The sequence below is a fragment of the Coffea arabica genome, chromosome 5e, assembly GCF_036785885.1.
Source record: "Coffea arabica cultivar ET-39 chromosome 5e, Coffea Arabica ET-39 HiFi, whole genome shotgun sequence".
Lineage (NCBI taxonomy): Eukaryota > Viridiplantae > Streptophyta > Magnoliopsida > Gentianales > Rubiaceae > Coffea > Coffea arabica.
In genome coordinates, this window is record NC_092318.1 from 41,763,538 (window position 1) to 41,777,786 (window position 14,249).

At 29.2% G+C, this 14,249-nt stretch overlaps 1 protein-coding gene across 1 annotated transcript; it reads left to right on the forward strand.

The window, feature by feature from the left end:
• Positions 1-9,570: 9,570 nt before the first annotated feature.
• LOC113743518 (premnaspirodiene oxygenase-like) lies at positions 9,571-11,418 on the forward strand. Its single transcript, XM_027271564.2, has 2 exons — positions 9,571-10,532; positions 10,625-11,418. The coding sequence occupies exons 1-2, from the start codon at positions 9,636-9,638 to the stop codon at positions 11,243-11,245; spliced, it is 1,518 nt and encodes a 505-aa protein (XP_027127365.1). The 5' UTR covers positions 9,571-9,635; the 3' UTR covers positions 11,246-11,418.
• The last annotated feature ends 2,831 nt before the right edge of the window (positions 11,419-14,249 follow it).

Consider the following 14,249-nt stretch of genomic DNA (forward strand, 5'->3'; position numbering starts at 1 on the left):
GCAACAAATTCCTTTAAAGTTTCTCGTCAGAATTCCTTTCGAATCCCTCTTGAGCACCTGAAGAAATATTAACCAACCATCACTCACGGATACCCTAAGTCATTGAGCATACAAAGAAGAAAGTTCGTTTGCCTAGAATTAGGACAATGCATCAAAAAGGTTTATTTCATTGAAAATCGAGATTCACAAATGAAGGTTTAAGGTCACAAGTTCGAGTCAAGTTAAAGGAGTTTTTCTCGCTAAATCATTGAAATAATATTCAAAGAGAACTCAAAAGTTGTTTTTGATTCATGCCGAGGTAAGTAAATCTCAATTCCAAAAGAAAGTACCATTTTTACTTTCGACACGAAAATCGAGAAAAAGTGTAAATGATTTTCATCTCTCAAAACTTCTAATCTCATGTCCAAACTTTAGAATATAAAGAACGTTCACATTTTCCAAACTAATGGAGTCAAAACTCATCCAAAACTTCACTCATTTTCATAGTAAATGTCAAAACTAAAGGTTCCAAGTTTCGAGTATAAAACTAGTGAAATTTTTCAAGAATTACTCTAGTTAAAACGCTCCCTTTTTAAAGTTCAAACTCATGAAAATCGATGGCATAAGACTAGGGATTGAAGTCAATTTCTCAAGTATGAAAAGAGGTGTCATTAACCAAGAAAGTTAAACAACCAAGAAAACGCATCAAGAGATGTTTAATCCTTTGAAAACCAAGATTCAAAATGAAGGTTTAAAGTTCAAAGAGACCTTGTATCCAACCATGAAATTAAACTTAAAACGGACTAACAATTTCAAAGGAAGGTTGAAAGTGCTTAAAAGAGTCCTTTGTTTGAAACCAGAAAATTTCCAACTTGGTGCAACACTACTTGAAAAAAATCATATCTCGAGTTCCGTAAATCCAAAAATTGAAAACTTTATAGAAATTAGATTCAATGCACTAAAACTCTTTAGAATACACTTTTCTCAGACTCCAATTCGAAATCATTCAAATTTTAGACCAAAGTCACTATTCCAGACAGGACAAAGCAAAACAAGCTTGCAATTTCAGCAAAGTTTGGAAATTCGACAAAATTTGTAGGAATGGAATCAGCCCTTGAAATTTATACCACAAATAGAACTCCAATTCTAGTTTCAAATGTAATAAATGGAACTCAATTCGGACCTTTCTACACCAAGATACAACAGTTTTAAGAAAGTTGAGTTTTGGAACCTATTCTACGAAATTTCCAGTTTTGAAGGCTTGAGAGCGTTTCAAAGTCTGATCATAACTAAAGCTACAAAACTCAAAATTTAGCGTACTTTGTGGCATTGAAAACGAGGTTCAAAATGCTAAAAATCATTAGAAGGAACTGTCTTAAAATTCGTTTTACAAGATAGGTGAAATTGAGCTACAAACTGTAGCTATGCTTGTTTCTCGGATGAAAGCAGTGAGCAAATTCAGTTATCTTTGCCGGTTCACTATGGCTCATAGGAAACGAATTAGGAGGTACATTTTATACCGTTGGAAACCCCTCAGAGTCTAGTTTTAGGTGCCACAAACGGCACTTGATTTCAACTCCCAGACAAAAAGTTATGGGCCAAAATGTGAACACTGGTCGGGTCTCCTGATCAGAAAATTTTTCAAGTTTCTTCCTCACTGAAACCCTACTTTAACTCAACCAATTGTAAAGTTTTTTGGAAGATATTTAACACACGTAAACGCCAACATATATCAAGCATTATAGCACTAAAATAACATCAAAATTCGAAAATAACATGAGAGATTCACCAACCAAAATTCGGACAGCAAGCATCCTCCATTCTTTAAGTTTTTTTTTCAACTTCCCAACCAAAACTAAGCCATATCTTCTCAAAACAAGCATCAAACAAGCAAATAAACACACAATAATTCTCAAGACCTCTACCTATGAAACCACCTCAAGTCCTCTACTTAGTGTCAAGGTTCTTGTAAACCCATCAACAACCCAAAGACTAACTAGATTAACTAACTAATCTAACCATAAGTTGTATTTCCTTGGTCATCTTCAATCTCTTGGGTATGTTCTAATATTGATAATTTATCTTGTAATGTTAGAGCATTATCCCACCAATTTTTTAATTGTCCAGTGAATCCTGAAACTAATAATGTTGCAATATTTCTTTCTTGAATATTTTTAATTTTATAAGCAAGTCTAGCCATTCCCATTTCTTGCAAATTATTTAATACTTCATATTCAGCTTTTCCATCTATATTCCATTCATAAATTGAATCTCCATCATATTTAGTGGTACGAAATTTTGATCTTTCAGATGCTGCAGAATTCCTAATAGTAACAATAGTAATGTATTTCATAGGAAACCCAAAAGAATAATTGAATTCTAATAAAACATTTTTAACAAATTTAAGATGTCCTACCTTATCAGATTTTAGATGGTATAAAGATATGTTTTAACAAATGTATTAAGAAGACCGGATTGTAATGCTTCATTCTGGAAAGAAAGATTCATAACAGGATTACTAAGTTTATTTTCACAAAGAATAATGGATAGTTTACAAAAAGAAATGGGAACAGATGTAATTTCATTTGAAAATATTACTTTCGGACAATTATTTGCATTTGTCAAAAAAGAAGGATTAATGTTATGTTCAGAATTAAGATTACAAATAAAATATTGTTCTAAAACCAAAGAAGTAGGATCATTTTGTGATGCATTTGGAATTAAAAGAATTAAATCACCATCAGCATACAAAAGGAAAGTTAAAAAATACAATAAGAAAATAAAATATAAAAAACCCAAGGAAAATGAACCAACTAAAAAGAGAAAGTTTAGTAAAAGAAAAATTGTTTGTTACAAATGTGGAAAAATAGGTCATAAAGCAAATAAATGTAAATTAAAAGAAAAAATTTCAGAAATCTGTGTTAATGAGGAAGAAATTAAAAATAAATTAATAAACTTATTAATAAACGAAAAAGATCAAAGTTCTGAAGATGATTATTATAATGATATATCTAGTTCAGACAGTGAAGAAAATTGTAATTGCACTCCAAAATATATAAATGTTATAACTAAAAAAGAAGACAAAGAATTTTTATTAGATATGATAGAAAAGATAGAAGATCCAATAGCTAAAAAGGAATATTTAGAAAGATTAAAAAGTTTAATCATTCAAGAGGATAAAATGCCAAAAATAATAGAACCTTTTAGTATTTCGAAATTAATAGATAAGTATCCAAATATAAATATAATGAAAAAAGAAACTACCAAAGATCTTCAATCAGAAATTAACAATCTAAAGATACAAGTAAAACAATTACAGAAAGAGATTATAGAATTAAAAACAAAAGATTTAGAAATAGAAGCAAAATTAACATTATTAGAAAATCAGCCTTCAACTTCTAATTCTAAAACAGAAGAAATAAATATCTCAGAAAAATCTACAAACGAACTTCAATATATAAATATTATAGAAAGAATGACATTTCAAAAATGGTTTGCTTTAGTAACTATCACAGTTGAAGATTTTAAAGAAACATATGTAGCTCTAATAGATAGTGGAGCAGACACAAGTTGTATTAAAGAAGGAATAATTCCTACTAAATATTGTGAAAAAACAAAAGAGACATTAATGGCAGCAAATGGAGAAAATTTACAAGTTACATATAAATTTACAAAAGGATCAATATGTAATAATGAATATTGTATTAGACATAATTTTATAATTGTAAAAGATATAAATTGTGATGTAATATTAGGAACACCCTTTTTAATTCAAATATATCCATTTTTTGTAAGTCATGAAGGAATTTCAATAAACATAATGGGAAAAACGGTTATATTTAGATTTTTAACCCCAGTAAAACAAAGAGAATTACAAATATTACAAACCTCCTCTATTTATAAAACAATAAATAGTATTACTAGAGTACAACAACAAATAAATTATATTAAAGAAGAAAAATCTTATTTAAAAATTGAGGAACAATTAAAAGACGAAAAGATACAAAAAAGAATTTTAGAAATAGAAAAATTACTACAAAAAGAAGTATGTGCTGATATTCCTAATGCTTTTTGGGATCGAAAACAACATATGGTAGAATTACCCTATGAAACAGGATTCAATGAGAAAAATATTCCAACTAAGGCTAGACCTATACAAATGAATTTTGAATTATTAGAATTCTGTAAAAAAGAAATAAAAACATTAATGGATAAAAAATTAATAACCCATTCAAAATCACCATGGAGTTGTGCTGCATTTTATGTCATGAATCAAGCAGAAAAAGGACGAGGAGTTCCAAGATTAGTAATAAATTACAAACCATTAAATAAAGTATTACAATGGATAAGATATCCAATTCCTAATAAAAAAGATTTGCTTAAAAGATTATTTAAAGCAAAGATATTTTCAAAATTTGATTTAAAATCAGGATATTGGCAAATATTAATAAATCCAAAAGATAGGTATAAAACAGCATTCACAACACCCTTTGGACATTATGAGTGGAATGTAATGCCATTTGGATTAAAAAATGCACCATCAGAATTTCAAAATATAATGAATGACATTTTCAATCCTTATAATTCATTTAGTATAGTTTATATTGATGATGTATTAATATTTTCTGAATCATTAGAACAGCATTTTAAACATTTAAATATATTTTTAAAAATAGTTAAGAAAAATGGATTAGTAGTTTCTGCACCAAAAATGAAATTATTTCAAACAAAAATAAGATTTTTAGGACATGACATATATCAAGGAACAATAAAACCAATCAATAGAGCTTTAGAATTCACTACTAAATTTCCAGATGAAATAAAAGATAATAATCAATTACAAAGATTTTTAGGATGTTTAAATTATATAGCAGATTTCTTTCCCAAATTAAGACAAGAATGTTCTATATTATATAATAGACTAAAGAAAAATCCAAAACCATGGACAGAAGAACATACTCAAAAAATAAAATATTTAAAAGAAAAAATTAAATCTTTACCATGTTTATGTTTACCACATCCTAAAGCATTCATGATAGTTGAAACAGATGCATCAGAATTAGGATATGGGGGAATACTAAAACAAAAATTAGAAGAGTCAAAAGAAGAGTTAGTAAGATTTCACTCAGGAACATGGTCAGATCCTCAAAAGAATTATTCAACAATTAAAAAAGAAATTTTATCAATAGTTTTATGTATATCAAACTCTAAGACTCCAAGTACCTTCCTCCTCCAAGTTCCCTTTCAACCTTGTGTGATGAACCACGAAATGAAGCAAGTTTAGAGAGTATTTTTGGAGCAAAATGGAAGACAAGGGAGCTGAAATTTTGGTGAGGAAATTGGAAAAGGAGAGCCGGCCAAAGGAGAAGAGGAAGAAAGGGTTTTGGGTGGTAGGTGGTGAAGTGATTGAGCGAAGAAAAGAAATGACATAAAGGTGACTTGATATCCCAAAGTCAACGAATGAATAGAAGGCCATTAGTGTTCATAATTGAGTTTAATTTAACTCACTCACCTCTCAATTAACTTTTCTTAGTCTACTATCGATCATTCTTAATTTTTCAAGATTATTGCACTCTCGGATCAAATTTTACCTCGAAAAACGTGTAATCGCTATTTCTTACTAAGTGAGCTGTAGAAAAATTAAATTCGCTAACGAAATGTTTTAAAATATAAAATGAGACATTGTTCCAAGTTAATGAATTTAAAATGAATGAAATAAATTAATTGGAGTAAACGAATAAATAAATGATTAAATAAATCAATAAAATAAAATAAAAGTAAAATAAAATAAAAAAATTTGGGTCCTCACAATAAATATATTTTTATATTTTTATAAATATATATATTTATTTATATAAATATATATATAAATATATATATTTCAATTTTGTTTTATAATATGTATATAAATATATATAATATAAATACATATTAATATACGTGTTATAAAAAAAATTGAAATAAAAAATATTATATATATAAATAAATAAATATTAATATATAGAAACAAAGCCAGCATATATTTTAAAAAAATTTCAAGAAAATTGTTTATTATAAAAATACTCAAAAATATATTTTAAAAACACCTCTAAAAAAAATTCAAAAAACATCTATAATAAAAGATTTTCATATACACAATTATAGTAAAATTTTTAAAAAACACCTCCAAAAATAATTAATTCAAATGGAGCCCTTGTTTTTTCCAACATTGTCCGTTTTTTTTTTTTCTTATAAAGCACGAGATGTAAGCGTGGAAAGGAAAAAGACAAAACGGAAACAGCAGTGTTAACTGCTTCTCCTCAAGAGTACTTGCAGATCCAGGCTAGATCCGTATGGTAAAGCTTTAGAGTTACCTGCTAAGAGTTTCGGACACAGAAGTTAGTGGCCTTTCTTCCGAAGTCCTTTGGCTCCGTTTGGATTAGCTGTTTTTTGGGTTGTTTTTCAAAAACACCACTGTAGCATTTCGAATCTGAAAAACAAGTCCGTTTGGGTTAGTTGTTTTTGGGGTTGTTTTTCAAAAACTATATGAAAAACTTTTACTGTAGATTTTTTTGGATTATTTTTAGAGGTATTTTTGAAACATATTTTTGAGTATTTTTAAAATATTATAATTTTTATATTTTTACATAAATATACATTTATGTATTTATAATACATTTATATTTACAAATGTATAAATGTATATTATTATAAATGTATAAATTATAAATGAATATTATATAAATGTATAAATGTATAAATTATAAATTTTATATTTTCATATAAATATACATTTATGCATTCATAATACATTTATAGATATTTATAAATAAATAAATTTATATATTCATATAAAAATATATAAATATATTATATTATATATAAATATATTTATAAATGAATAAGTGTATATTATTATAAATGTATAAATTAATATATTATACATATATATTAATATTATGTAGAAATGTATTTATATAATTAATATAAATGTATATATGTATTAATATTATGCATAAATGTAAAATTAATATTATGTATATTAATATAAATGTATAAATGTATAATATTATATATAATGAATAATATAAATGTATATTTAAATGTATAAGTGTATTTATTAAAAATGTATAAATTATAAATGAATATTATATAAATGTATAAATTAATATATTATAAATATGTATTAATATTATGTAGAAATGTATTAATATAATTAATATAAATGTATACATGTATTAATATTATGTATAAATGTAAAATTAATATTATATATAAATCATAATATAAATGTATATTATAAATATACATAAATATTTATATATTATGTATAAATGTACATTTATATAAATGTATAATATATTATATATTATATTATATATAATTTATATAACATATAATATTTAAGTAAATATATTATAAATATATAAAAATATATTTTAAATAAAATAAAATATTTCTAATATGTATGTATAAATATATAATATTAGAAATGTATAATATATATAATAAACATTAATATTAATATAATTTATATAAAATATACAAAATTAAAATATACATATTAATATATATTATAAAACAAAATTGCATAAATATATTTATAAATTTATATATAAATAAATGTATTTATATAAATATATAATATTTATTTCAATTGATATAATATATATAATATTATACATAATTGAAATAAATATATTTATATTAATATAATATATATATAATATACATAATTGAAATATACATATTAAAATACATGATTGAAATATACATATTAAAATATATAATTAAAATATATTAAAATATAATTGAAATATACATATTAAAATACATAATTAAAATATACAAATTGAAATATGCTTATTAAAATATACAAATTAAATATACATAATTGAAATATATTTGGAGTTGTTTTTGATATATTGTTTGGATATGATATTTTTGAAATTGTTTTTGAAATACATATTTACTGTAGCATTTAGAATGTGAAAAACAGGTTTTCAAAAACAGGCGCAAAAACACTCAATCCTTTGTTTTTTGGATCCACCAATCCGGACTGAAGGTGGGATCTTGTCCGTTGTCTTTAATGCTGCCGCTTAATGCTGTCTGAAGGCTTTAATATTGTTGTAGTGGATTTTGTTGGCTACCAGTTGATTGTTTGGAGTTTGGTGGTCTCTCAGGTTTCCGACAAAGATGTTGGAAAGCTCCCAGAGGAGGGAGATGCACACTTCCCAATAGAGAGAAAATTTTGAACTCTCACCCGGGAGAGAGAGGATAAGGTATGCCACTATGTGTTTATTAGTTTTCCTAGTATAAGGCAACTATACGTTGAATAATACACTTGCTTAAATGACAAAACAGGGAATTTGGTGGGGTGCTATAGCTAAACTCTTTGCCATTGTTTTGTTGCACAAAGAAGGAAACAAGTTGGTCTGGTGTGAAGTACAAAGCCGATGAGGAGAACGATTTATGGTGGTCCCCCTTCTGAAACTTTCGTCGGCGACAAAAATTTTAATCATCAAATGATCTAAAGTTTCTGACAATTTCACTAACTTCCCCCTGAAGTTTGCAAAATTGCATTACACAAACCTCTCTAAGATTAAGATTTAATAGCAAAATTAGTCTAATTAAAAAAATTAACATTCAAAAAGTACTTTAAGGAAGAGATGAAACTTTTATTTCAAAAATGGATTAATCTTTTCTATATTAACTGTGTATACTCTGTCAGCGTTGGATGAATGGCAACTATGTAAACTTTGAATTTGAAATTCAACTTTTGTATATATGTCATGAATCTAACAGTAATAGTCTATACACTTTCAGTGTCTATAAGATTTATTCTTCAAAAATACCCCTTTTAAAAACTATACTAATAAATTAGACAATACAAATAAGTAACAAAATTATACTAATAATACAAAATTCAATAAAATAGACAGTCATATTTTTTGACATGATTTTTGTTATGATTCTTGTGATTTTAAATAGAATTTCTTTTTGAATTTTACCCTTCTTTTCCATCCAATCTCCTTTACTAATATCAAGCAATTAAGTAATTAGAGCACTAATTAGTAACTAATTAATGAAAATAACCGTTAGCTCTATCAATTTATCAATCTATGAATTAATGAAAAAAGAAATAATGAAAGAGTAAATTTATCAATTTATTAATTTGATTTTGACTTTTATTAGTAACCGCTAGTTTTAATAAATAAAAAAAATAACGGTGACACATTAGCCTAAACCATAGCTCAAAAATGTGATTGTAATCATAATTAAATCCTTTTACTGTGTGTTTATAGATCAAATATAAATTTCAATTAATCACTTTTTAAAAGAACTTCTATCAGCTTAACAAAAGCATCGTGATTCCAAACAGGCTCTAAATCTATTTTACACTTGTAACTTTTGGAGGTTAAACAACTCACACCGAACACTTGCTAATTTTCTAAAGGTATCTATGACTAGGTGGCTGCCTTAGATTACCGTGCGAGAAACAGAAGAAAAAGACAACGACCTAAGAATCAATTCCAGTCTAGAAAAGCATCTCTACCTGACAGAAAGTCCATAGATTAAGAAGTAAACACAAAATTGATAACAAGCCTGCAAGCAATTATAAACTTTGGAACAGGTGAGGAAGTAACTCTACCTCTCCTCTGTCCTCTCTTTTAGAAATGGAGATTACTTATCCTGCTTTTCTTGTAAGCATCCTCTTCTTTTTTCTTCTATGGAAGTTTAATAGGCTATTCATCAAAAGTTCCAAGAGAACTCATAATCCCAGAAAACCCCCAGGGCCATGGAAGATTCCTCTGGTTGGAAGTATGCACCATCTAGCTGGTTCTTTGCCACACCTTGCTCTAAGAGACATGGCTAAAAAATTTGGACCCATCATGCATCTGCAGATGGGAGAAATATCTACAGTGATTATATCAGCAGCACAGGAAGCAAAACAAGTGCTGAAAGTTCATGACATTGCCTTTGCAGACCGACCAGAACTTCTAGCTTCTAAGATACTTGGTTACGACAACTTGGATATCGCCTTTTCACCTTACGGCGATCACTGGAAACAGATGCGAAAAATCTGTCTCCTAGAACTCCTCAGTCCCAAGAGCGTACGGTCTTTTGGCAGTCTCCGGGAGGATGAGGCCTCGAAGGTGATTAGATCCATCAAGTCATCGTCAAACTCGCCAGTCAATGTTACTGAAAAAGTCTTCTCTTTTACGAATGGCGTAGTCTGCAGAGCAGCTTTCGGAAAGAGCTTCGCTCACCAAGATGTTCTGATACCGCTGATAAATGAGGCAATTTTATCAGGCGGAGGTTTCGATATAGCTGATTTGTTTCCTTCGCTAAAATTCCTTCATTCTTTGAGTGGTTTGAAGCCAAAACTGCTAAAGCTGCATCACGAGATTGACCAGCTGCTTGAAAACATAATCAATGAGCACAAAGAGAAGCAAACAAGTGATTTAGTTGATTCCCAATCAGCAGAGGAAGATTTAGTTGATGTCCTATTAAGACTTAAGGAAAGAGGTGACTTCAATATTTCAACAGACAGCATCAAGGCTGTTATTTGGGTAAGTATATAGTAACATATCACAGACACCTCAAGCAAGTTTCCCATTTCATCATATTTTAAGTAACCATTCTCTCTTGAACTGCAATACAGGACGTTTTTGCAGCTGGGACCGAAACTTCTGCAGCCACATTAGACTACGCAATGGCAGAGCTGATTAGAAACCCAAGTGTCATGGAAAAGGCCCAAGCTGAGCTGAGACAGGTCCTCGAGGGGAAGGAAACAGTACAAGAGACAGACTTGAAGGAATTGAATTACCTAAAAGCAGTGATCAAAGAGACTCTGAGGCTGCACCCTCCTCTTCCACTGATACTTCCAAGAGAATGCAGGGAGCCATGTAAGATTGCTGGTTACGATATTCCCATCAAAACTAAAGTCATGATAAATGCCTGGGCAATTCATCGTGATCCTGAAGTTTGGCCGAACCACGAAAAGTTTAAACCGGAGAGATTTCTTGACAGTGGCATTGACTCAATAGGGACGAATTTCGAGTATATCCCATTTGGTGGAGGAAGAAGGATTTGCCCAGGAATATCATTTGGTTCGGCAGGTGTTGAGCTTCTTCTTGCTAAGCTGCTGTACCATTTTGACTGGTCACTTCCCAATGGAACTGCAGGTCCTCAAATGCCAGACATGACCGAAATCTTAGGTGCAACTGCAAGAAGAAAAAACAGCTTGACTTTAGTTGCAACTATTCATGATCCATCTGCATAGTTCAAATACTGGTCTGCACGATTGGACACCAAAGATTATGACACTGTTTTGCTGGCCGGTTGGATTCTTCATTAGCAAAGCAAACACAACATGGAATCCTATCACCACAGAATATTTCATGGAAGTTGCTCCTTATTTTATTGCTATAATAAACGTTTAACGTTTGTGAATCATATTGGTTCTTTAGAGTTCAAACTTGTTTATTTCAACATGTTTTTAATCTTGAGAAAATTTGGCTTGGATTTATCAAGCCGAAACTAAACGATCTTTAATCGAGCTGAAATGGAATTGAGTTCAACTAGCTTAAATCGAAACCAATTTACATTATATCGACTCCCAGTTAGCCATTCTTTCAAGAGGAAGTGTGTAGATCAAAAACCTTAGTCCTTTAGGAAACATCAGCGTTTGATTTTTAAGTTCAACCTTCTTATAGCCAAACTTCTTTGAATCAATCAGCAAATCTTGAAGCATCAATGGCATGTTGCAGCAACAAGTTCAGCAATTCAGTCTCGTCTGGAAAAAATGGAAATTTGCCCAAGTGAAGGTGAGATAAGAAGTTTGCAGGCAATGTCTCAATTTCCTTGTAGTAATTGTTATGGCTCATTAACGTGGCTTAAGGCTTGACCTCCACTGAAAAACAAGAAAAAAGGCTGGTCAAGGTACCTTTGATGCGGTAGTGGAAGTGTGAAAAGTGGATTTGCTTTATGAATGAAATCCATAAAAAGAACAAGGGCTGGTTCATGATCAAACCCCCAAAATAAACAAGATTCAAACAAAAATCTAAATCTTAGGGCACACTCAAAAGAACATGGCAAAGCCAACAAACATACAATTGTGTTAAAAAATTAATAAAATTATCAAAGTCTGAATAATATAGGCTAGTAGTCTAAACTAAAAAAGAAATGAAATATAATTAAAATAGGAAAACGATGCAAACTTCTTATAGCCAATCGACAAGGATACATGGACAGATCCATGCCAAACTGCCGCAGATCTAGAAATGGACCAATCATTAAGCAAAATCTCAAACATATAATCATATGAATCCATAGACTAGTTTTATAATTCACATTTGGTTTTCATTTTCTGTTCTTCTTTTTTCTTTCTTTTTTTTTTTAAATTCTCCCACACTTAAACTTTTTTCACATTTCCAAATGAAGGAATTCAATTACTTAGTTTTGACCATTTAAAAATAACATGCTGATAGCTATCGTCATTGTTTGATGCAACAGTTGATATTTGGTCAATAAAAACCCCTGGTAACTAAGGGATAACAGCCAGTGGAGTATAGTTCAAGTTAATAAAATAAACTTATAAGAACAACTATAAACAAAAAGCCTGCTTCATTTTCTAATAATATGGAGACATAAGATTAATAATTAGGCCAAATCACAATAGATGACCAAACAACTATTTACAATACCCAGAAAAATTAGCCAAAAATAAAAAAAAGTCACAAAATATCAAATATTCATTAAAGAAGTACTCTAAATCAACACCATTTAATACCTAACACATCCATACATATTAAGCTTTAACAATTCTAAAACTTGAAATACAAGCCATTGTATATAAGGAAAAAGAAACAAGAACAAAAGTATGAAAATTTGAAAAATTTTAACTAAAATTTCAATTCATTTCACCCATAGACCATTCCCCACAATTAAGACAACATTATCCCTAGTGTTGGCGAGGGATTAAACCAAGTTATTTTAGTATTTAGTTTCCTAGTTCTTTTTGGTATCTTACTTGTTTAATTTCCATATTAGATTAGGAAATCTCAAGTCAGTTTCCAAATAAGCTTTGGTTTACAACTATATTTGTTTTAGGAAATTTTAGAGTTTATAAATACTACCAGTCTAGTGGGTTATTAATTGAAGAGAAGAGTTCAGTCTTGAGAATAGGTTTGAGAGAAAACCTCATAGTTGAGATTTGTGAGTTGTTGTGAGTGAAATGACTTGATATTTGTTATTGTTGAGTTTTGAGTTAAATAAATTATTGAGTATTTGTTCTCCTCCTCTTCCCACATATTTTTATATGTGTCAAAATTGCTTCCGCAGTACGCACATAATTTTTCGTGCTAACAAGTGGTATTAGAGCTCTAGACTTTGATCCTAGGGCTTGTTCGTGAAATTAAAGTATGAATCTGCATTATTTACAACATTGTCCTGCTTTTATCTTTGATGGTAAAAATAATTTTGAAACTTGGAGGTCGATGATGAAGAATTTTTTCAAAAATATTAGAGTTTGGAATATTATCCAAAAGGGGTTCACGGAACCTATAGCAGGCGCAGAATTATCAAGGGATTCAGTTAAACAATTAGAGAAGAATAGACAGTTGAATTGTAAGGCATTCTACTATCTACATACCCAAGTCCAGTTACATGTAATGAAAAAATTCATACATGTAAAGACAGCAAAGGAGGCTTGGAAATTTTTAATAAATTCCTATGGTCATGGTGGAGAAGAAATTTGTGACGAGGAAGAAGAAAAAGAAGTTTCTGATGAGGCAAAGAAAGAAGAAATTGTAGCAATTGTCGATACATCTAAAGATGAAGAAATTGTGATTGAAGAAGAAATTTCACAAGTGATTGAGAAAGAAAGTGAAATCATTGATCAAATTAAAAATGTGGTTGAAGATCATGATGATAGAGAAATTGTTGACTGTATCGAGGTTGATGAATTTTTTGAAGAGAAAAATGAAGTAATGAGATTGGTTGAAATCAATTGTGGAGTGGACAAATTAGTTGAAAATCGTAACACCGTTAAGATTGATGCATTTGTCAATGTGAATCAATCAACACAAAAATATGGTGATGTTAAAAATATTGGTAGTGGTAACTATGATTTTGTGATTTTGGGAGATTTTATTAGTGATATGGATGAACTGAATGATGGAGTATCTAATGGAATATGGGTGAATATGTTTGAATTTTTTGACAAGAGTGATCAAGCTAAGAAGTTGTTTGAGAAGTATAAGTTTCGTCCACTACTACACGCGAAG